The sequence below is a fragment of the Rosa chinensis genome, chromosome 2 (assembly GCF_002994745.2).
Source record: "Rosa chinensis cultivar Old Blush chromosome 2, RchiOBHm-V2, whole genome shotgun sequence".
Taxonomy (NCBI): domain Eukaryota; kingdom Viridiplantae; phylum Streptophyta; class Magnoliopsida; order Rosales; family Rosaceae; genus Rosa; species Rosa chinensis.
In genome coordinates, this window is record NC_037089.1 from 24,689,957 (window position 1) to 24,713,573 (window position 23,617).

Sequence of the window (23,617 nt, forward strand, 5' to 3'; positions counted from 1 at the left end):
CCGAAATTTTGCTACCTGGAATTGTCTATTTAATCACAGAGCAAAATCAATGTGGTTATTGTTTTATGAGGAATACATTGCAGTTTTGTTCTTTTCATGAGGCTTTCAGCCAGTATTAGGAGTCCACTCCTGTTTCCTTCTTTGTACTGATGAAATGATCTCGTGTTATGAATTTAAAGGTTATTAACGCCTCCCGACACTTCTCTTTTTCCATCCTTGGATGATGAGCCACCACCAGTTACTACGGTACAAAGGGGGAGACCTCGAAGTCAACCTATTTCTATATCAAGATCATCCACGGTAGGCTATCAATTTGTTTTTATGGGACTCAATTATGTTCCTTAGAGCAAGTGCACCCGTAGTCAAGAAAAGGCAAAGTCGAGAAGTCAAGAATTCGACCAGTCAAGTTACTATTCACTGCCACTGGGCATGGGTTTACACCCGTTGTTTTTCTTGCCCGGTCAACATTGTTCATTATTATATAATTTTAGGGGGCCTCGAAAATCGACTTTTTACACATACATAATTTGGGAAAACTTCCTTCATGAAAGTTATAAAGATCGTCGATACGATCTCGTGCATACATGGAACGCAATATTCGGAGTTCGTATGAATTTATTATGAATTTTTGAAATCTGAAAATTTTCTATAAATAGCAAAAAAAGAAAAAAAATTATATTTTGTTTCAAAGGACGAAATTTTTTCATTTTTTCATTTCCCCCCCCCCTCCGGTTCTCTCTCTCGCAGCTGCACCAGACCCGTTGTTTTTCGTCCGACCCGACCCGGATTTTTCTCCGTCCTCCGGCCAAGGACCCGGCCCCCCCGAGGTCGCCTCACCTCGTCCTGCCGCTCTGTGGCGTCAAACCGCCCAGAAGCTTCCCCCAGGCCGAGATCGAAGCAACCCAGGCGGAGCATCACCTCGTCCGTCGTCCCTCACGTCACCTCGTCCCTCACGTCAGCCACGATATGGCCTGGGCCTAGCTGGCATCTGGGTTTGGCCGGTCATGGAAATAGTCATGGGGATGACTATTTTCTTGGCTGTAGTCAAGAAAGGGTGAGTTTTGCCCAGTCAAAAAACCAACGGTGGAAGGACCAAAATCCATCTCAAGGTCATGTAGTCATGTTTTTCTTGACTATGCCCAGTCAAGGTTAAACCAGTGGACATGCTCTTAATAGGGAAAGTGATATTCAGAATGTCATCATATATTCATATCTCACTGTTCTGTGGGAACATGTCCATGTGTTTTTCAACTTTTTGGTTACATACTTTGTATAGCTAGAGCATCTCTATATGCTTGTATTCCTTTCAAATATGCTTGCTGGTTTGAAGAATGTAGATATGGCATCCTTTCACATGTTACAGTTTTTACTCTGTCTGCACTTTGGAGATTACAAATGGATAATGTCAATGGAACTCCATCACATCATTTTGTAACATATTTTGTGTGGATAAGTGGTTTAAAGAGATACATGGGTATGCTTGTTGCCATCCCTTGCTTTTATTTTTCATCATTATCCTTCATTTTCCTTTGTTTTATACTAAAAGTCTCTTGGTTTCTTTTCCTACTGGATAGGTGACCTTGGAGTTCTTGGAACTGGAATACCAATAGGAAAACTTGATATGTATGTTGTTGCAGCTGGTATTAATTCAGAGTCATTGGGAGATCAAGCGGAATACCAAGCAACACAGCAAGTTATATTATCTTTCATCATGTAAAACTTAGCTTGGGAAACTTGAAAATTGAAATGTATGAATGGGATAACAATGTTCCTTAAATTCAGTATTTGATAAATTGATGTATCACAAGGCTTTTGGTACAAATATTGATCATGGTTTGCATTCAATTTGATTTCCAATTGATTATTATTGTGCATTAGGTAAAATGAACTAAAAAACTAGAATTCGGTTATCTAATATTAATCATATATATGGTCACTGTGATTTATAAAAATTAAAAGTTAACAAAAATTTATCACGCCATAACAACATTGTATTACCAAACAATCAAGGCAAAATAATCTCTTATGTCCAATTTGGTCATTCCACAAACAAAAAACACAAGCCAGTTTGAGTTTACCAAACACTTTGACACTGCTTTTGTCACTGACAGCACTTATAAAAAGCCAGTTTACCAAACACTCAGCTATTTTACTTTTCAGCCACTTATTCTCATAAATAAGCAGAAACCAGTTTTTCTGAGAAGCACAGCCATATCAAACATAGCCTAAACCTTTCTCAAGTAGATTTCAATTTAATAAATTATCACGTGAAAGTAACGTGTGTGGACCCAGAGAATCTGAGCATGCAAATCTCAGAGCATGGAAGTCGTTCTCTGATTTGAAACAGCAAAAATGTAAAGTCATTCATTGCTCCATACTGTTTAGGGTACTATTTATTTATTGAATATGGCATGATTGAACTTATGTTGACAGCCTTATCAATTTGATAATATTTTTATTTTATTTTGGGCAATGACAATTTGATCATAAACGAAGGACACTTCTGAAAAGCTTTAAATCGTAGTTGGGGTGAGTAGTAGCGTTGTGGATTAATAACACACTGCAACTCTTACTCTTCACCTAAGACACTGCAAAGAGAGCCATTTCCATGGAGTCTTCTTCTTCTCCAGCCAACTTTCCAAGATGGGCACCAAGTCCAAGCCCCTCAAGATTATTACTATCACCAGTGGAAGACACCAAGATCAAGGGTAGTGCTGCTCATGATTTTGCAGAAGATGGCATATCCTTATCATGTTCTAGCATGGAAAGGATTTTCCCATTTAGCATTGGATTCAAAAGCACTACTACTAGTACTGCTTATGCTTCTGCGGTTGAAAAGTCACTAGAAGCTGAAAATGCTAATGTCCGAAGGAGTGGTGCTACTCATGTTGAACTTGGGTCAAGAGAGAAGGGCATTTCTTTGACATGGGAGGACTTGTGGGTCGGAGTAGGTGATGGGAAGAGTGGGCAGAAGATGATTTTGCAGGGGCTTACTGGGTTTGCTCAACCTGGTGGGGTTTTGGCTATAATGGGTCCTTCTGGCTGTGGCAAATCTACCCTTTTGGATGCTTTGGCAGGTATATACTCGAATATATATAATTATTTCTTTGTTTTCTTAGTGAATACCATGTTCTACGGCTCGATCTGTAGTCAATCCTATTTCCAATTGGAATAGTTGAAAAAAGTCGGGAATCTTGGATTACTAATTGGTTGAATATTAGCAATCAGTACTCCAGAGAAACAAATCTGGATCTCTATATTTGCTCATAGACAAACTTATCGGGCTAATTGATAAAATTGTTCACATTGTTTCCTTGCAATGAGTACAGATCCTAAGGAAGTGCTTTCCAAGGAAGCAACAAATATGTGCTACTTCAGAAATTAAGCACCGTAAAACGCTTTTAGCGGTTCTAGAACAATATCACACAAACTCCAACCATGGGTGATTAATTAGGAGACCTGAGCAAGTAATTAATTAATGGTTTTGTGTTGAAATAATATGGTTCGATCGGTACGGTAAAGGGTGAGATCGATTAGGGTTGAGGTACTTTAAATATGCAAGTCTTCTCCATATATCTGTGCATCTAATTAGACATGTACAAGTCTTCTCTATATAATAATTTGTTCTCATCTTTTCATTAAAAAATACAGACTTTAAATTTTGCAGGAAGGCTAAGTTCAAGCGCACAGCAGAGAGGAAAGATCTTAATCAATGGCCGGAAAGAAACTCTTGCCTACGGAACCTTGGTAAGGAAATTGAATAAAACATGGGATTGGCGCTCTGAAATTCTCATTGATCAATACATTGTCATGTGAATTGTTGACGGGGGTTAATGTAAGTTAAGTGGTCATGTTGAAACTATATATTGTTATAAAAATCGTTAGGCGGTAGTCAGGCGATGGAGAATGGCCTAGTGCCTAGGTGTTTAGGCAAGGCTTAGATGAATATTTACTTTATTTTAATTTTATTTTATTATGCAACATATAAATGAGTGTAATTAAAACAAAAAACTATACTTGACAAAGTTAAGCATATAATTTAAAAGTGTTGTATTTGACCTAAAAAAATATTTCAAATATTTTTTTTGAATCCTGCCAGGCGGCCCAGGCCGCTGTGCAGAGAGTTTTTCAGAACACTGGTTTAGAACTATTTGAAATTAATACACTTAAATACTTATTAATTTCTCATTGTTTTTTGGAAATAAGAATTCAGATCCTAAACCCTTAATTAGAAACATCATTTAATTCTTATGTCTATATCGATCGTCATTGGTATAGGCATATGTGACACAAGATGACACGCTAATGACAACATTAACAGTAAGGGAAGTTGTGAATTACTCGGCTCAACTACAACTCCCTAACTCCATGTCGAAAACAGAAAAGAAGGAAAGAGCAGAGACGACGATAAGGGAGATGGGTTTGCAAGACTCCATGGACACAAGAATTGGAGGTTGGAGCAGAAAAGGCCTCAGTGGTGGACAAAAAAGAAGAGTTAGCATCTGCCTTGAAATCTTAACTCGTCCGAAGCTTTTATTCCTCGATGAGCCTACTAGTGGACTAGACAGTGCAGCATCTTACCATGTCATGAACCGCATTATTAAACTGGCTCACCGCGATGGAAGGACAGTCATTTCATCAATTCATCAACCTAGCAGTGAAGTGTTTGAGCTTTTCCAAAATCTTTGTCTTCTCTCCTCTGGTAGAACAGTCTATTTTGGCCCTGCTTCAACGGCAGAACAGGTATTACTTCCTTTGGAGAATGAATGTGAATTCACGTATTACTCTGACTTTCATGTGAACAAAGTTGAGTTTTTATAAACACTTAAACTATAGTACCTGTCATGGCGCAGTTTTTTGCTTTAAATGGCTTCCCATGCCCAGCTCTGAGAAACCCATCAGATCACTGCCTGAGAACTATAAACAAGGATTTTGATATTGTAAGTCTTCTTATAACAATTACTATCCATGTAGAATTTTTTTTTGCAAGAAAATAATTTTGATCCTTGTAGCAAGAATTTATGGAAACTCTAGCAAAAAGTTGACTTCAGTATTGAATTTTAGGACATTGAACAAGGGCTTGAGGGAAAAACAAGCACCGAGGAAGCAATTAAGATTCTCATAAATTCATACAAGTCTTCAGGAACTTTCAAGCAACTTGAGCACCGGGTAACTGAAATTTGCCAACAGGTCAGTTACTAGTCTTATGGTTTGGAATGATCCATCTCCAATTCCAGTATTATCAAGGAATGTAGGTATAAAGCAAAACGTTTAATGATTACCTTACTCTTTTTACTGTCTGGTAGAAAGGTGGAGCTCTAATGAAAGGAAGCCAAGCCAACTTTATAACTCAATGCCTGGTTTTGACAAGGAGATCATTCGTGAATATGTACCGCGATCTAGGCTACTACTGGCTTCGTCTTGCAATTTACATTGCCTTGTGCTTATGTGTAGGGACTATTTATCATGAAATTGACTCCACTTTTGACTCAATACAGGTAATTTAATTAGTGAAGATACGAGTGAGATGTTTGTGTCCTAATGCATGTTCTACCATTTTAGCTGTTCTAGCACATTAGCCAATGATTTAATACCTTCAAAATGAATGTACTTTTTTCAGGATAGAGCATCAATGCTCATGTTTGTTGCAGCATTCTTAACTTTCATGGCAATAGGTGGATTTCCTTCTTTTGTAGAAGACATGAAGGTGAGTAATCATAGTTATGCACTACACATATATATTCATTATTCTTTATTGATAATCTGACCCCTTTTCTCTATCACCAACCAGATTTTCGAGCGTGAAAGATTAAACGGGCACTATGGTGTTGCTGCATTTGTTGTTGGAAACTCATTTTCTTCCATTCCATACTTACTGATGATCTCTTTAATTCCTGGAGCAATAGCCTATTTCCTTGTTGGCCTTCAGAAGAGCTTTGACCACTTCACCTATTTTGCATTGGTTCTGTTTGTGTGTCTGATGTTGGTTGAGAGCTTGATGATGATTGTAGCAAGCATTGTGCCAGATTTCCTCATGGGTGTTATCACAGGTTCTGGAATTCTAGGAGTGATGTTGTTGAATGGAGGTTTCTTCCGAAAACCTCACGATCTTCCAAACCCCTTCTGGAGATACCCAATGTACTATATCGGATTCCACAAGTATGTAAATCAAGGATTCTACAAGAATGAGTTTGAAGGACTAACATTTCCCAGTAATCAAGCAGGAGGGCCACCCATCATTACTGGTGAAGAAATATTGAAGAGTATTTGGCAAATGGAGATGGGCTACTCTAAGTGGGTTGATCTTGCCATTTTGTTTGGAATGGTAATTGTTTACAGGCTCATGTTCTTTGGAATCATCAAGACAAGTGAAAAGGTCACGCCAATCATCAAAGCTCTTCTTAACAGTTAATAGGTAACTCATCTTCCTAGTCTACAGTGTAAGCAAAACTATAGTTTGTATATGCTACAATAGTGTAGCATACATTGACATGTCTATTCAAGTATTCAACCATGCTTCAAGTGACTTGGAGAGCCAAAAGGAAATAAAAGGTTGTTGTGAAAAGTTTCAGTTACATCAATTTGGATGCAGACGTACTTAGGCACTACATGCAGTTACATTATTTTCTCATAGCAGTAGATTTCACTACAACAGAGCCTGGCCATTTATGAATATAAATCTTGGTTTAAGGTGTTGCACAGCAATCATGTTTTCGTGCGTTTATCTCCTTTTCAACTTCTTCTTCGCCTGGCCGGACAGGATCAATTTGTTTAAGTATATTGGTATTGAGAGAGATTGATGAGAGAAGTGTATTTCATTATAGAGAATAGGAGCCCTATATATAGGGATTACAAAGTGCATAATCTAATGTTACAAGGAATACCAATCCGTGTAGGATTGGGAAATCTAGAACCTTCTCTCCTATTCCTATTCCTAGTTTGATAAGGCACACTAAACTTGATTTTCCTTCAACACTCCCCCTTGTGCCGCTCAAACTTGGTAGTGACGCTTCATCCGTTGCCTCGTTAAAAACCTTGCCAGGTAACAAAAACCCTGTGGGACAAAAATAATCCTGGTCGAAGGACAAAAAGAGCACAACACGTCCTTCACTCTTCGAGATCGAACATGTAGACATCATAACTCCCCCTGATGTCGATATCTCCCCCTGATTGCTACAATCGTGGGAGTTCGGATAACTTTCTCAATCCGATGCTCTTCACATGTTTCTCGAAGGTGGATTTAGGTAACGACTTAGTGAATAAGTCCGCTACATTATCCTCTGATCGGATTTGATTCACTTCAATCTTTAGAAGTGATTGTTGTTGCTGATTATAAAAGAACTTAGGCGATATATGCTTGGTGTTGTCGCCCTTGATGAAACCTAACTTCATTTGTTCAATACAAGCTGCATTATCCTCATAAATGCATGTAGGGTCATCTGTGGTAGACTTCAAACCACAACTTCCTTGAATGTGTCGAATTACAGACCTTAACCATACACATTCACGTACAGCTTCATGTAGAGCAATAATCTCTGCATGATTTGAGGAAGTAGCAACAAGGGTCTGTTTCGTAGACCTCCAAGATATCGCAGTGCTTCCCATGGTAAAGACATAACCTGTTTGGGAGCGACCTTTGTGAGGGTCAGAGAGGTACCCTGCATCAGCAAAGCCCATCAAGACATCATTGTCGTTTTGATGGAGGGAGATAGGAGGACGCCGGCCACCATGAGCGGCGGCGGCGCCGGCGCCGGCAACATGGCCGGCGGCCATTCCATGGACGGGGGCGTTTTGCCTTTTTGGGTCCGATCCCAATTTTCCGTCATTCCTTTTCTCTCTGTAGGGATAGAATAGGCCCATATCAATCGTACCTCTTAGGTATCGAAAGATGGTCTTTACACCAATCCAATGGCGGCGTGTTGGCGCAGAGCTGTGTCGAGCTAACAAGTTCACTGCGAATGAGATATCCGGTCTTGTGCATTGAGCTAAGTACAATAATGCGCCTATTGCACTTAAATAGGGCACTTCGGCCTCTAGGGGTTCTTCGTCCTCATCCCTTGGACGAAACGGATCTTTTCCGGGCTCAAGACTACGGCCGATCATGGGAGTACTTGCAGGCTTTGCTTTATCTTCATTAAAGCGCCTTAGGATTTTCTGAGTATATGCAGACTGATGGATCAAGATTCCATCACTACGGTGCTCGAGTTCTAAACCGAGACAAAACCGTGTTTTCCCAAGATCTTTCATCTCGAATTCGGATTTCAAGTATTTAGCAGTTTCCTTCAACTCATCTAGAGTTCCAATTAGGTTCATGTCATCGACATAAACTGCTACGATTGCAAATCCGGAACTTGTCCTTTTAATGAACACGCATGGGCATATTTCATTGTTAATATATCCCTTCCCAATCAAGTAGTCACTTAGACGATTATACCACATCCGTCCGGATTGTTTTAATCCATATAGTGAGCGTTTTAATCTTATTGAAAACGCGCTCCGTGGTTTAGAGCTACTTGATTTGGGTAATTGAAGTCCATCTGGAACCTTCATATATATCTCTGAATCTAGATCCCCATAGAGATATGCTGTAACCACATCCATAAGCTGCATGTCAAGTTTTTCGGAAACTACCAAACTGACAAGGTAGCGGAACGTTATAACGTCCATTACGGGAGAATATGTCTCCTCGTAGTCGATTCCAGGGCGTTGTGAGAAACCTTGCGCCACAAGGCGGGCTTTATATCTTACCACCTCATTTTTCTCATTACGCTTTCTAACAAAGACCCATTTATGGCCAACAGGCTTTACACTTGGGGGTGTCTGCGTTACAGGCCCAAATACCTGTCTCTTTGTTAGTGAATCCAATTCAACCTGGATCGCATCTTTCCATTTAGGCCAATCTGCTCTTCGTTGACATTCTTCAACAGAGCGAGGTTCGATATCATCATATTCTATAATTCCTTTTGCAATATGATATGCAAATGCATCATCAATCGCCATAGAATTTCTATCCATCATCTCATGTACACTAGTGTAATTTATGGAGATCTCTCTATTCTCTGGAGTTGGTTCTGACATTGGAGCGTCCCCCAATGATGTCTCTTGGACATAACCATAATCCGGAATATTCTCATGAGATAGATTATTTATATCGATGATTAATGGATTATTCTGTGCCAAACTCGCTTTCTTTCTTGGGCGAGAATCCATCGAACCTATAGGCCTCCCGCGCTTCCTGGCAGGAGCCATGGGCCTAGCCACAACGTCACCATCACTGTGAGAGGGGACGTTGGCGCCATGCTCAAATCCTCTTGAGTTAGCGTCATGTCCTCTAGTTTTAGGGACATCAATCCTTGCAGGCACGTTTGCAGCAGGTATGTGTGATCTCGTCACTTTAGCGATATCAGAAAACGCATCAGGCATCGATTCTGCTACGTTCTGAAGATCGAGAATTCTCCGCACTTCAATTTCAGACTGTGCGGTTCGGGGATCAAGATGAGACAGAGTGGGGACAGACCACGACAATTCCGGTCGTTCCTGTTGAACATTGATGTTCTTATCTCCCCCTAACGATGGGAAGACTGTCTCATCGAAGTGACAATCCGCAAATCTAGCGGTAAAGAGATCGCCTGTCAAGGGTTCTATGTAGCGGATAATCGTTGGAGAATCATATCCAACATAAAGGCCTAATCGTCTTTGAGGACCCATTTTGGTGCGCTGTGGCGGCGCAATAGGCACATAGACTGCACACCCAAATATGCGTAAGTGTGAGACATCAGGCTCATACCCAGTAACCATCTGGGACGCAGAGAAGGGTTGGGTGGCAGTGGGCCTCAGACGAATAAGCACAGCTGCATGCAATATTGCATAGCCCCAAGCAGAAATAGGGAGATTGGTGCGCATCACCAATGCTCGAGCAACCATTTGTAGTCGTTTAATGGTGGCTTCTGCGAGACCATTTTGGGTATGAACATGAGGAACAGGATGTTCAACATCAATCCCAATGGACATGCAATAATCATCAAAAGTCTTTGATGTAAACTCCCCAGCATTGTCTAATCTTATAGACTTAATGGGATGATCAGGGTGGTGAGCCCGTAACTTAATTATTTGTGCTAGGAGTTTAGCAAATGCAGCGTTCCTTGTGGACAATAGCATGACATGTGACCAGCGTGTCGATGCATCAACCAACACCATAAAATATCTAAATGGTCCGCATGGTGGTTGAATAGGTCCACAAATATCACCTTGGATTCTTTGCAAGAATGGTATATTTTCTTTGGTGTCCTTTGCATAGGATGGTCTCGATCCTAACTTTGCTAAAGAGCAGGCTTTGCAGAACGAATAATGGGCTTTAGAAATAACCAATGAGGATTTTGGTTGAGCCATGAAGTCACTTTTGACTTTAGAAGCAGAAATTGGAGTCAGGGGAGCAGGGGTGGCGTCAAAGCCACCCTGGAGCCGCAGGGGGATGGCGGCGCCGGCTAGTGGTGGCCGGACTTGAAGGGGGAAGGCGCCGTGAGGCGTAGGTGCTCCTCCTTGATCCAAATTTCGAGTTTTACTTCCTTTCGTTCTGAAAAAGGGATGTCCGTGTGAAGTCTTTAATATACGGATCATCATGTCACGACCTGGGTGTCCCAAACGGTCGTGCCAAAGCCTATATGTGTCGGAATCCCATAAATCATCTCTCATGACATGGTTGGATTCAATGACTCGAATAGTGGTTGCATACAACCCACTAGAGCGACACATAAGTTTCTCTAAGACTCGTTTATGTCCGTAGTCATTAGAGGTGATGCAAATGAACTCTTGTCCATTCTCACAATGTGTTTCCACATGAAAACCATTGGCTCTTATATCTTTGAAGCTCAATAGGGTTCTTCCTGCCCTAGGAGCATAAAGAGCTTCGGTGACATTCAAAGTAGTGCCATTAGGCAACATAAATTGAGCTGGTCCTCGACCATGAATCAATTGAGATGGTCCAGCCATCGTAGTCACAGAAGATCGAGTAGGCGCCATCCATAGGAATAGCTGCCTGTTTCGAAGGATGGTATGTGTAGTGGCACTATCCACGAGGCATTCGAGCTCTCCGGGAAACATACTGAAAAATAATAAAGTTCGAATTTAGAATATGTCCAAGACATTTGAATAAAATAAGTCGATACTTTATTAAATGATAGCCAATGATTACATCAAAGTTTCTTGACTAAAATCTAATCCAATATAAAATCAAATAGTAGACAAATCGTAGTCACTTAATCCGTTCGGTAATTTCAATTTTGTTGTGACCAGGTAAGGTAAGGTGAGATTTTGGTGGAGCGTTGCTCACTTTTAAAACCGTTCTCTCAGATCAAACCTTGCCTAGACATCACAAGTACTCTTGAGTACGCCTAGAGGGAAAAGTTAATACAATAAGTCATGTTATTGATTTAAGGCATAATTGCCATTACATGATTCTTGGAAAAAATAAAGGACTATACTAATCAAAATCTGCAGCATCCTTGTGCAATTCTTTGTCAGATTTAAAGTCCGCTATGGTGAGATTGGCGTGTGCATCATCACCTTCTTCTTCTACATCTTCGGCAAGATAGGTCTCATGTTCTCGAAATTCCCTATATGCCTTGTAATGTGCAGCTAATTGTTTGCTTGCATTGCATTGCTTGAACCAATGTTCAATAGATCCACATCTATGGCATGCATCATTACGATTTCCTCCCTTGAATTGAGATGCATCTTGTGCATGAGGACGAGATTGGCGTCCGTGTTGGACATTGGCGCCACCCCTATGGCCGGCGGCCTTGTGTCCCCCTCTCCCACGTTGGCTTTTGTTGCCACGTGTTCCCGCTCCATTGTGGCGGTTTCCTTCCTTTGTAGGGCGGTTATATGGACCAAAACGTCCGTTATGTCCCTTATTGTTAGGGTTCCGCTCCTTGCGCCCTCCTTTGGGTGCATGATTATAATTCGCCTCCTGAACGCTCTTAGTTCCGATAGGCCTTGAATTATAATTCTTCACGAGGATATTATCATGCTTTTCAGCTACAGACATAATAGTAATGAGCTGATGAAATCTCGTGATCCGTCTAGTATCGAATTCCGTTCGATATTGTTTTGAGAGCAAAATTGCTGAGACGGGGAAGGTGGAGAGAGTTTTCTCAATTAGTTCTTGCTCTGTGACTGGTTGTCCACAGAACCCCAACATGGTTTTGAGGCGTAGAACTTCTGAATTATATTCAGCTACAGACTTGAAGTCGGCGAATCGTAGATTGCCCCATTGAACTTTCAAGTCAGGGAGGAGGGTATCCTTGATATTACCAAATCGCTCTTCTAGCGCGACCCATAATTCTCTAGCATCCTTGATTGCCATGTACTCCAGTCGGAGTGATTTATCCATGTGGCGCCTCATCAAGATGAGGGCGGTGGCATTGTTCGTAGCCGTACGCTCAAATATGAGAGTAGGATTAGGAGCTTGAATTAAGGGTAGGATCCCTTTTGAAGTGAGATGGTGCTCAACATCCGTGGCCCAACTATGATATTCCGAGCCAGTTGAGGTAAGTGCAGGGAAGTCAAGTTTCGACATCCTGAAATAAGAAGAAGAAATATATTAGTTTCGGAGTTAAAACTTCCACGACAACTAAATATTTAAGATTTCCGAGCTATGCTACCAAGAAATCGATTTCCAAGAAAATTGGATTAGACCGAAACAATGATGTTTATAAGGTCATAAATCGATGCTTGCGGACGCTCTTAGTCCGAAGTCTTACGAACGCTCTTAGTTCGTTAATTGCGTGAATCCCCACGATTCCGCATTGAATCGAACCCACGTTCTATGAAAGGTGGGATGAAGAAGAAGGGAGGTTTTTAAGTCCCCGAGAAAAAGAAGAAATATTTAACTTCGAATTATAGGAACTTTAAAACTTACTCTTTTGAATACCTACTTGTATTTGGATCACGCGCGTGTCGATGCAGGCGTGATGGAGCGAAGCAAGTTGTGTAGAAGTTTGCAGCGACGTGGGGTAGCAGGGGCTGCAGAGATGCTGCAGTGGCAGCGAGTTGCAGCAGAAGAAAAGAGGAGCTGCAGAGGCAGTAGCGCTGCAGGGGCAGCAGCGTGCGCAGGTGTGCGCGGTAGGAGCAGATGCGCTGCAGGGGCTGCGGAGGTGCGCTGCAGGGGCAGGTGCGCAGCGGGGGCTGCGGGGCAGCAGGGGCTGCGGAGGTGCGCTGCAGGGGCAGGTGCGCAGCGAGGCTATCGAGGGCTAGGAGCTTGCGCATATTTTTGAGGAGAAGAAATTCTTTTCGGGTTTTTGGGTTTTAGCTTTTGTGGTTTAGGGCTCGTGCTGATAACGTGTTTAAGTATATTGGTATTGAGAGAGATTGATGAGAGAAGTGTATTTCATTATAGAGAATAGGAGCCCTATATATAGGGATTACAAAGTGCATAATCTAATGTTACAAGGAATACCAATCCGTGTAGGATTGGGAAATCTAGAACCTTCTCTCCTATTCCTATTCCTAGTTTGATAAGGCACACTAAACTTGATTTTCCTTCAACACAATTTTAATTCTCTAATGCGATAGCATTTTTTTTACCAAGTTCATTACAATTTACAAGTTGATCATCACTTATAATACTCTAGCTACTATCTCTACTACCTTGAGGTAATGATGGGGCAATTTGGTAGTGATTCCTCTTAATTCCATCGTATTCTCCTGGCATCATAAACAGCATCTCCAATGCAACACGGAAACAATTTAGTGTATCAGAAATGTTGGACGATACTCCGTTCTGCGTCTGGACTTTGGACACACCCGTCTAAATAATTCTTTTCCAAATGTAGTTTAGCAACTTGATTGGAACCATTTATCGATACCTATTGATGGGGAACAAGTCCTAAAACATAGCTTTAGAAGTAATAGCACACGTTACCAGAAATTAGAACACAACTCATTATAAGCAGCTGAAAAGTGGCTATATTTTCATTATAATGTCAAAAAAACTCGTTATAAAGATGACAAACTCTTGCTTTAAGAGTTGAATCAAAATAAGGAAAAGTAATAAATGAAAAATTACAAAATGAATATCAAATCTATCCAATTAATAATAAAATGCCTCTAAATCTATGCAATTACAAATAAATATATGAGAAAGAAATCAACACTAATTTGCTGTCATGTTTATTATTGCCTTGATTTTGGCTGATATTAGAGTCACTTAATTGACCCATATATGCTCTTGCATCAGACTCCCCTCTAGTTGGAAATAATTCGTCCTCGAATTCAAGCCATTTTTCCATTGCAACCAAATCATGGTTGATCCTTTAGCTTGTAATTGAAATCGTCTATTCCAAATAAATAAATATTTGGAATAACTTCCTAATCTTGACTTGAGAGATTTCGTTTTTGCCAACCCAAAACTCAAATCCGTTGATTTTGTACCATTCTTCTTCTAATTGACAATATCAACTAATATCTTGAGAATTTGAAAATTGAAAACATTAAACCCAACAAAATCAACGGATTTGTGAACTTTTATTTTGTAGGTAATTCCTCCAAAAGCCAAACTTGTATTACTCTCATCCAAGATTGAACCTTGCTCATGCCTAGTTCTTGGAAGTCCAAAATTGAAATCCACGTTGGCATCACCAATATGGCCATGGTTTGAGTTCATATCATCAATCCACTCACCCATATCAAGTTTGTCAATACTCATACATGAGTAAATGTCTTCCCCTTCAATTGCTGGTACAGTAGTTTCAATGACTTGGATATTTGGATCAATTTCTTGCATGTGCATAGTAATTTTTCCTCCTACTAGCTCAAACTCTTTATTAATAATATTGCTACCATGTTCATCAATATTACTTTCAACCTCCAACCAATTCCCATCACAAATTTGATCATCACAATTATCACCACAAGCCTAAAAAAAAACAATCATAGATTGGTGGCAAACTAAAATCCACAAAACCATCTCTTTTTTCTTTTTCAAAATTTTATTAACTGAAAAATTAAAGATAGTGTTTGAACCTTCATAGTCAAAACTAACCGGTTGTACCCTTTAGTCCGACTCACACAATGGAGCACAGTGATGAAAAGGGTCAACGTCTCCCTCCCCGTCAGAACGTACGCTTACCGTCTTGGCAAAAAGTTTCGATGCAAGTGACACGCTGATAAACGTCTCTCTCCCGGCTCGGTCATAACTCTTACCTCCTTGGCGTCCAATTTTAATGCGATTAATACGTTCTGCAAGTTGTTGAATCATCATCTTGATTTCCTCCATGTCATTGCTATAACGACCCTCCATTCGAGAACCTCCCCGATCAGGCCTGCTTCAAGCCATGGAATCCACCACGCTCTCACCAAAGCTCTGATACCAAATTGATGGGGAACGGGTCCTAAAACATAGGCCTAGAATTAATAGCACACGTCACCAGAAATAAGAAGAACACAACTCATTATAGGCAGCTAGAAAGCGACTATATTTTCATTATAATGTCAAAGAAGCTCGTTACAAAGATGACAAACTCTTGTTTAAATAGCATAAGATCGAGTCAAAACAAAATAATGAAAAATTACAAAATGAATATCAAATTTATCCAATTAATAATAAAATACCGCTAAATCTATGCAATTACAAATGGAAAATGCTTGAGATCCCAAAAACTTATACCAAAACTAATTACCAAATGATGTGGCATGTGCCACATCATTGATTACATGGAGTTTTTGCCTTAGTGGATTTATTATTTGTTTATCTTTTCTAATAAAATAAAACTAAAGTGATAAATAGAAAATAAATTCAGATAAATGAATGAACTTTCCGAGAAAGAAGCATTCCATTGCCACTCCGATCAATTGCTGCTGTGATATGTATCCTTATTAATTCCATACATCAATAATTCATTTGCTACTACGACTCATTTATTTTGAACTTTGATCCTAGATGGGTTCCACCTTTTCAATTCCGTAAGATAAGTTTAGAATCTTGCAAGATGGGGCTGCATGGCTTCAAAGAATTATATCTATGATGCTGGAATTTCTGGTATTCTTCTGAGTTCCAAGGTGATTTTGGGGTCAAATTCCTCTTGATTTAGATATACTTTCTCGCAACCAAATTGGAGGAACATTGTTTCCGAATTTGATACTTGAAGGATTTTGAGATTTTAATCTTGTCAGATACCTGTGTTTCGAGCAATAATTAAAGAACTTACAAATAAAGTTTTAGAAGAAACTCATAGAGGCCGGTGAATTAGGGTTTCTGTTTTTTAAAATATTTATAAGAAAATAATTGTATTTTGTAATTATTTTTAGGAATTCATGTCATTAAGATTTGTAAAAAAGAGTGGTGATGTGGCGGATTTTGTATTCATATTTGGTAAAAAAATTGTGATATGTAGCACTACTCATTACAAATAAATATATGAGAAAGAAATCAACACTAATTTGCTGTCGTATTTATTGTTGCCTTGATTTTGGCTGATATTAAAGTCACTTAATTGACCTCTATATGCTCATGCATCACCTATCATCTTTACAATAAATTAAAGTGGAGATCATTTATTCATCCTTAACTTTTTATCAAAACCACGTGGTGTGGTGTGTTGGTCGAGCGGCCTAGTCTGGAACCCCCAGATCTAGCGTTCGAATCCCAGCTCCATCACGTGGCCAGCATATTTGAGGGACCTAGGTTGATTAAACACCAAAGTTTGTGCGTTTGCGGTGCAGTGATTAGTCCGGCTACGCTGGGATACACTGCATGAGGGTGTGTGTGTTTGTGGTTACTACTGTCGTCCAAACCTCAAAAAAAAAAAAAAAAAAAAAAAAAAAAAACTTTTTATCAAACAAATGGACGATAGAAAGTTTCATTTTATTTTTGAGACCTTTAGATCCTGAATCACTTGGTCCTTTACTCTTAATATCAGTAGAGGTTCCATGTACTCATTAGTTTTAACCGATGTCATCTAGCCCTTAACTTTTTGGTCAAATATTTTGCAAAATTTTTGAATTACTAGTCACTTAAGATATGATTTTACATGCCCACGTAAAGTGCATATCATCATGAAAAGGTGGTTGTAGCGCCACCATAGCAAATAATTAATAGAAAAACTAAGGACTAAATACTTGTTACTCCTCATACTTTTTTCTTAAAAACAATTTAGTCCAAATTTTTAAAATTAAACAGTTTAGTCTTTATTCTCGTGTGAGAAAACAGGTCATAAAATGACTATTATACCCCTCACTTCCTTTTTTTAAACTTTTTTTTTTAAATTTTTTTTTTTTTTCCTTATGGTTCTTCTCTCTCTCTCTCGACGCGGTCTTCCTCGATTTTAGGCTAAGACTCATGCTTTTGCCAGGGTCTTTAGTAACCCTCAATTCATTAATGTTCTGAAGCTTCAAGAAGCAAGATTTCTGGTGATCCTGTATTTTTTGAACAGGGGTTATCTCAAGCTTGCTTGGTCACCGGAACCCAGCACCGGCGATAATTTCTGACGGCCCCAAACTCATACCTCTCCGATTAACCTTCGGCCTGGCGCTCAAATTCAAAGACTCCTCAATCTTTCTCAACCCAGCGGAATTCTTCACACTCTGCTACTAAGGTTCCATGTAATTCGCCGCCACAACTCTGCCACGCTTCTCCACCACCTTATGGGCCTTCTCTAGTTTCCCCAATTCCAGCCTCGAATTCAATCGGCTTATCTCCTTCTTGATCTCCTCAATCTCCGAATCGATCTTCCCCAAGTCTCGACCTTTCTCTTCTTCAACCTCAAACCCCATCTTCTTCGGCGCCACTGATTGCCTCCAAGAATGTCCATTCAGTGGCTTAAACGGCATCATAGACATAGTGAAAAGAGAGGTTTTTGGAACGGGGCTCAGATTCTCTTTGCTGCAATTAGATTCGAAAGGCCATGAAGGTTTAACGGCGACGCTGGAGAATTCAGAGCCTTCATTGTCGTCTAAGGTGACGCAGCATTGTTCCAGACCTGAAGCTCCGGGACGTTAATGGAATCTAGGTATTCAAGAACACTCATTTGCGCTTACTGGGTATGAGAAATTTCGGACAATGATTGATGGGTTTTTGGTTCTCCGCTTTGGATTTTTGTATTGAGTTTGTGTATGTAACGCTCTCTGGTTCTTGATCTTGATTTGGTAGAAAACTAAACCCTTTGTATTTCGAGATTTGTGAGAGAGAGAGAGGCAGAAAATTTAAAAATAAAAAAGAGAGAAAAATAATAAATAAAAAAATAAATAAAGTAAGGGTATAATAGTCATTTTAGGACATGCTGTGTGAGAATTAGATAGAATAAGGACTAAATTGTTTAATTTTAAAAATTTAGACTAAACTGTTTTTAAGGGAAAAGTATGAGGAGTAACAAATATTTAGTCCAAAAACTAATGACCAGACAAGATTGATTAATATTAGTGAGCACATTTAATGAAATTCGGTGAGGTTTTTGGTGGGAGATCATACGGTGAGAGAAAATAGGTTTGCGTTGGTTCGAGAAACGTTGCTTGTAAAAAAGGTAAAATGCTAATTCCATCAAACAAAGAGTTGAAAACAAGCTTGGGCACCTAGCACACTGTTAATTAGTGGTGTTCGGGGTACAAAAAAAAAATGAAGGTGAGAGCTTCGTCTTCTGTTTGAAATTCATTTGCACTTGAATTGCTAATACTCTCCAAAATGTTTCATTCGCTCTGTGAATTTGTGAAAGAACTCACTCCAGGTACGTGACTAATGCTCTCTCTCTCTCTCTCTCTCTCTCTCTCTCTCTCTCTATAATTAGGTCATTAAGGCCAAATTAAACCATATTCTCTTTGCGAAAATCAAGAAACTAAATTATCCTTTTGGTTTACTTTTTATAAATTATGAGAACAATACGATTATTCCATTTGTTTGGCTCCTGTACCTACATGTACGTTTGCAAGCATAATTAGCTATAATGAGCCACGCTCATTGTACCGCCAGAGGTACCGAATCTCACCAAGTGGGTGACCAGCGGAGACACAACCAGGCGGGCTACCGCCCGAGCCCGGGATCACCCCCAGATCACAGCTAACGCGCCGCCACGCGCCGCGCCAGGTTAGCATCAGAAGCTCCAGACACTGGGTATCGAAGCACATTAGTCCCACATCGAAAACAAGAAGAAGATCAACCTTCTCCTCACCTATAAAAGGTTCTTTCCTCTCTCCTCATTAATTACGCATTTACTACTCATTTATTGTTATGCTGCCTACATGCATGGACTGACTTAGGCATCGGAGAAGTGAAGACCGCCTGACTCGGTCTCCTTCTGACGCCCTGTCTCTCGTGTGACAGCTAGCGTAGGCCATCAAATCCTCGGAGTAACGGTCCGCCCACCGGACCCGCGTTAAGTTAAAGATCGGCCACCGCCGGACTTTGAGCATTAACATTGGCGCCGTCTGTGGGAACCCTTGAACAAAAGGTCATCCTGCCACAATCACCATGACTAGCGGTAGTGAGGGAAACGCTGAAGAGCAGGAAAATCAGTCCACCATTCCCCAACCCACCAACCCAGCGGTAGGCATCAACCGCGCATTGTTCACCACCCCGGTCAACCCTGGCAGTGAAACAAACCCAAGTAGCAGCCGCCCGCCAGGCCAAGACCTTGCCTCTCTATATGAGCTGGCACTGGCGGATCTTCACAAAGCAAACAGAGAGCGTGAACAAGAACGCAAAGAGAAGGCCGAGGCCCAAAAGTAAGTGGCCACACTTGTGTCACGCTTTGACGAACTAAAGAGAACGCTGGAAGCAACCGCCAACCCGGCACGAAGCGAGCAGTCACGGAGCACCAGGCACAGCAGACCTAGTACCGGAGCATTGATACCAGCATCAGTCGTGCATATGCAGGTCCCGCTGCACCCACCAGAGCTAGCGGGAATGGGGCCACCCCCTGTACCCCAGCTAATGTTGGAACAGGAGGCAGAGTCATCACTACACACCCACCGCTCGAGGCCGAGGGCAAGAACCGAGGGCAACCCACCCGTTCCCAGGCGGGAATCAATTCAGCGGGATACCCGGCTAGGTCCCGCCGGCGATGCAACCGCTCAAATACTGGAAAGGATGTAGCAGTTGGAACAAAGGTTAATCCGGGCGGAATCAGGCTTCCCGGCGCCAATTTCAAATCCACTTTTTGCGTCCAGGCCAGGACCATTTACCGCTGCAATTTTGCTGGCCGTCAGACCGGCGTACGCAAAGACTCCAAAAATGTCACATTACAGCGGTAAGACTGATCCCTTCGTCCACATGGACACCTTCAAGAAGGTCACCAACAACAAGGGATTCGATGATGCCACCCTGTGCCACTTGTTCAGCGAAACGCTGGACAATGAGGCAATGAATTGGTTCTTCGAATGCCCGCCGAGATCCATTGACTCATTCCAGGCACTGTCACACGCTTTCCTCTCTCAGTTCATCCTACTGTCCGCCGGGCACCACAATACAAGCCAACTGTTCAACGTCAAGCAGGGTACGGAAGAAACACTGAAGGCATTCGTCACAAGGTGGCGAGCGGCGGCATCTCAATGCCGTGATCTATATAAAACAATGGCTTCGGTGGCTTTTAAGCAAGGACTCCTCAAAGGGCCATTCCTCTATCACCTCAACTACAATCACCCAAATGCGGTATACGACCACCTCATGAGTGAGGCAGTCATTCATGCCCAAGCAGAATTCATCACATATGGAGAAACCCCACCGCCACCAGCGGCACTAGCAAAGTCTACACAACCCTCCTCCGGTCAGCAGGGGACCGCTAACAAAACCTCCAACACACCGCCAATTGACAAAAAGAGGGAGTGGCAGCAGGGCCAGTACCAAAACAAGCGACAGAAGGACCAGCACTACAAGGGAAACAGCCCATCCCATGGGGACAACCGCAACAAACATACGGAGTCTTCCCAGCGGTATGCAGTATTTACAGTCCTCACGGCCTCATATGAAGAAATATACAATCAGTGCAAGGATCAGATCTCATCGCCGCCCCATGGAAGATACCCAAAAACAGGAAAGCCAAGAAACACTGGCAGGTGGTGCAAATACCACGAGGACAGTGGTCACAATACCAACAGCTGCAACGCTCTCAAAACGGGCATTGAGACCTTGTACCGTGATGGCAAGATGGAGCAATTCAAGGTGCACCGACCACCACCTGTGATCGCTGACATTGAACCCTTGGGCCGCATCAACACCATTGAAGGGGGTGCTCCAATCACCAACATGTCCCACAGGGCTAGAAAGCGTTATGCACGGGCTAATCACCCAAAGGCAGTCTGCAACATCCGCTACGAAAGATCCGCCAAACTCCCAAAGTCTGGCTGGGAGCCTATTACCTTCTCAGAGGAGGAGGAACGTGGAGTGCACCTGCCCCATGATGATCCTTTCTTGATCGACGCCATCCTCGGCAAAATGTCAGTGGGGAGAATCCTGGTTGATAGTGGATCCGCTGTCAACGTTATATTCAGTGGTTGTTACAACGACCTTAAGCGGAACAGAAAACTACTCCAAGATCATGAACCACTGCTCAGCTTCTCCGATGACGTCACGCAACCGCTGGGTTCTGACTATATGCTGCTAGTTATCGGTACTAGTCCATGTATGGCTGAGATACATACGGAGTTCATAATTGTAGATTGTTTTAGCTCATATAACGCCATCATTGGTCAGCCAGCGCTCAATAAACTCAAGTACATCATCGCCGGATACATGCTACTCATGAAATTCCCCACACCCAACGGCACAGGCTGTGTTAGGAGAAGTCAACAGTTGGCATGCGAGTGTTATTCAACTACTATAGCACAATCAACCCGCCGCCATGAGATCCTAGCAGTAGGCAGTCAGGCACCGCCACCAAATATTTTTGAGGACCCCAGGGATGACGAAAAGAAATACGTAAGGAAGGAGCCGGTCAACCCGGAAACATCATTAAGGGTCGTCAGCATCTCTGATGAGCACCCTGAGCTGACAGTCCGCATAGGCGCTCAATTAGACCCAGAGCTGGCGGCGGAGCTCACTCAGTTCCTACGTGACAACGCTACGGTCTTTGCCTGGTCATATGCAGACCTGCCAGGTATCTCCCCTCAAATCATCACACACAAGTTGAGCATCAAACCATCCTTCTACCCTATCAAGCAGAAGCGCAGAGCCTTCGACGAAGAGAAGTACCGTGCTATAGGGGAAGAGGTTGCCAAGCTACAAGGCATTGGGTTCATCCGCCAGGTCATCTATCCCCAGTGGATTTCCAACCTGGTTATGGTCAAAAAGGCTAGCAGCAGGTGGAGGATGTGCGTCGACTTCAAGAATCTTAACAAGGCATGCCCAAAAGATAGTTTCCCACTACCCAGCATCGATCAGGATGCATCCCGACGACCAGGAATGCACCACCTTCACCACCGACAAAGGCCTGTATTGCTACAATGTGATGCCTTTCGGTTTGAAGAACGCAGGGTCAACTTATCAGCGACTGATGAACGCCATGTTCGCGGAGCATCTGGGCAAGATAATCGAGGTCTACGTAGACGACATGTTGGTCAAGAGTATAAAGGCCAGCGGACATGTGGCAAACCTAAAAATCATAATAGCCATCTTCTTAGCCTACGGTATGCGCCTCAACCCAGAAAAATGTTTCTTTGGCGTCACCGCCAGCAAATTTCTGGGGTATATTGTCAGTGAACGGGGCATCGAGGCCAACCCTAACAAGGTGTAAGCCATCCTCGACTTGAAGGACCTAGAATGGAAGGTGCACGTCCAATGCCTCCAGGGCAAGCTAACCGCCCTGTCTCGATTCATCTCCAGACTGACCGATAGGTGCGCCCCATTTTTCAAAGTCCATAAAACAACCCACAAGAAAGTCGTCGATTGGAACCCAGAGTGCCAGGCGGCGTTCAGGGCCTGAAGGAGTACCTGGCGGCAGTTCTACTACTTTCCATTCCTGTGCAAGGCGAGACACTATACATATACCTGGCGGTATCACAATCGGCGGTAAGATGGGCCATCGTTCGGCGGGAGAACCAGGACGAACTCCCAGTATTTTATGCCAGCCGAGGCATGAATGGAGCGGAAACCAGGTACCCTCCCTTGGAACAACTCGCTCTCGCACTAATCGTTGCCGCCAGACGCCTCCGCCAGTACTTCCAGGCCCACACAATCCATGTGTTAACCAATCAACCGCTGAGACAAGTAATGCAGAACCCTGAACATTCGGGGCGCTTCAACAAGTGGGTCATTGAGCTCAGCGAATTTGACATCGATTACAAACCAAGAACCGCCATGAAGGGCCAAGCGGTGGCAGACTTTATCGCTGAGCTCACGGAACGACAACCTGAATCTAAGGTCGGAGCACAACCAGGAATGGAGATGGTGGTATCTGAGGAACAATCTCCCCGCCAATCAGACTGGAACCTACACGTGGACGGTTCAGCTAGCGCCAAGGCCAGCGGCTCCTGAATCATCTTAACAGGACCAGGGGGACTCAGCGTCGAGTAGGAGTTGAAATTCAACTTCAAAGCTTCTAACAACATGGCGGAATATGAAGCACTCATTGCCGGCCTATTCCTCGCCATTGATTCAAGGGCTGACAGCGTTAACATCTTCAGCGACTCTCAGTTG

The 23,617-nt window shown here is 42.2% G+C and overlaps 1 protein-coding gene across 1 annotated transcript; it reads left to right on the plus strand.

Moving 5' to 3' along the window:
- The first annotated feature begins 2,567 nt into the window (after positions 1-2,567).
- On the plus strand, positions 2,568-6,565 carry LOC112190767 (ABC transporter G family member 1). Its single transcript, XM_024330248.2, has 8 exons — positions 2,568-3,077; positions 3,668-3,747; positions 4,279-4,743; positions 4,854-4,940; positions 5,065-5,190; positions 5,307-5,498; positions 5,621-5,707; positions 5,792-6,565. Exons 1-8 carry the CDS (start codon positions 2,609-2,611, stop codon positions 6,410-6,412), a joined length of 2,127 nt encoding a protein of 708 aa, XP_024186016.1. The 5' UTR covers positions 2,568-2,608; the 3' UTR covers positions 6,413-6,565.
- The last annotated feature ends 17,052 nt before the right edge of the window (positions 6,566-23,617 follow it).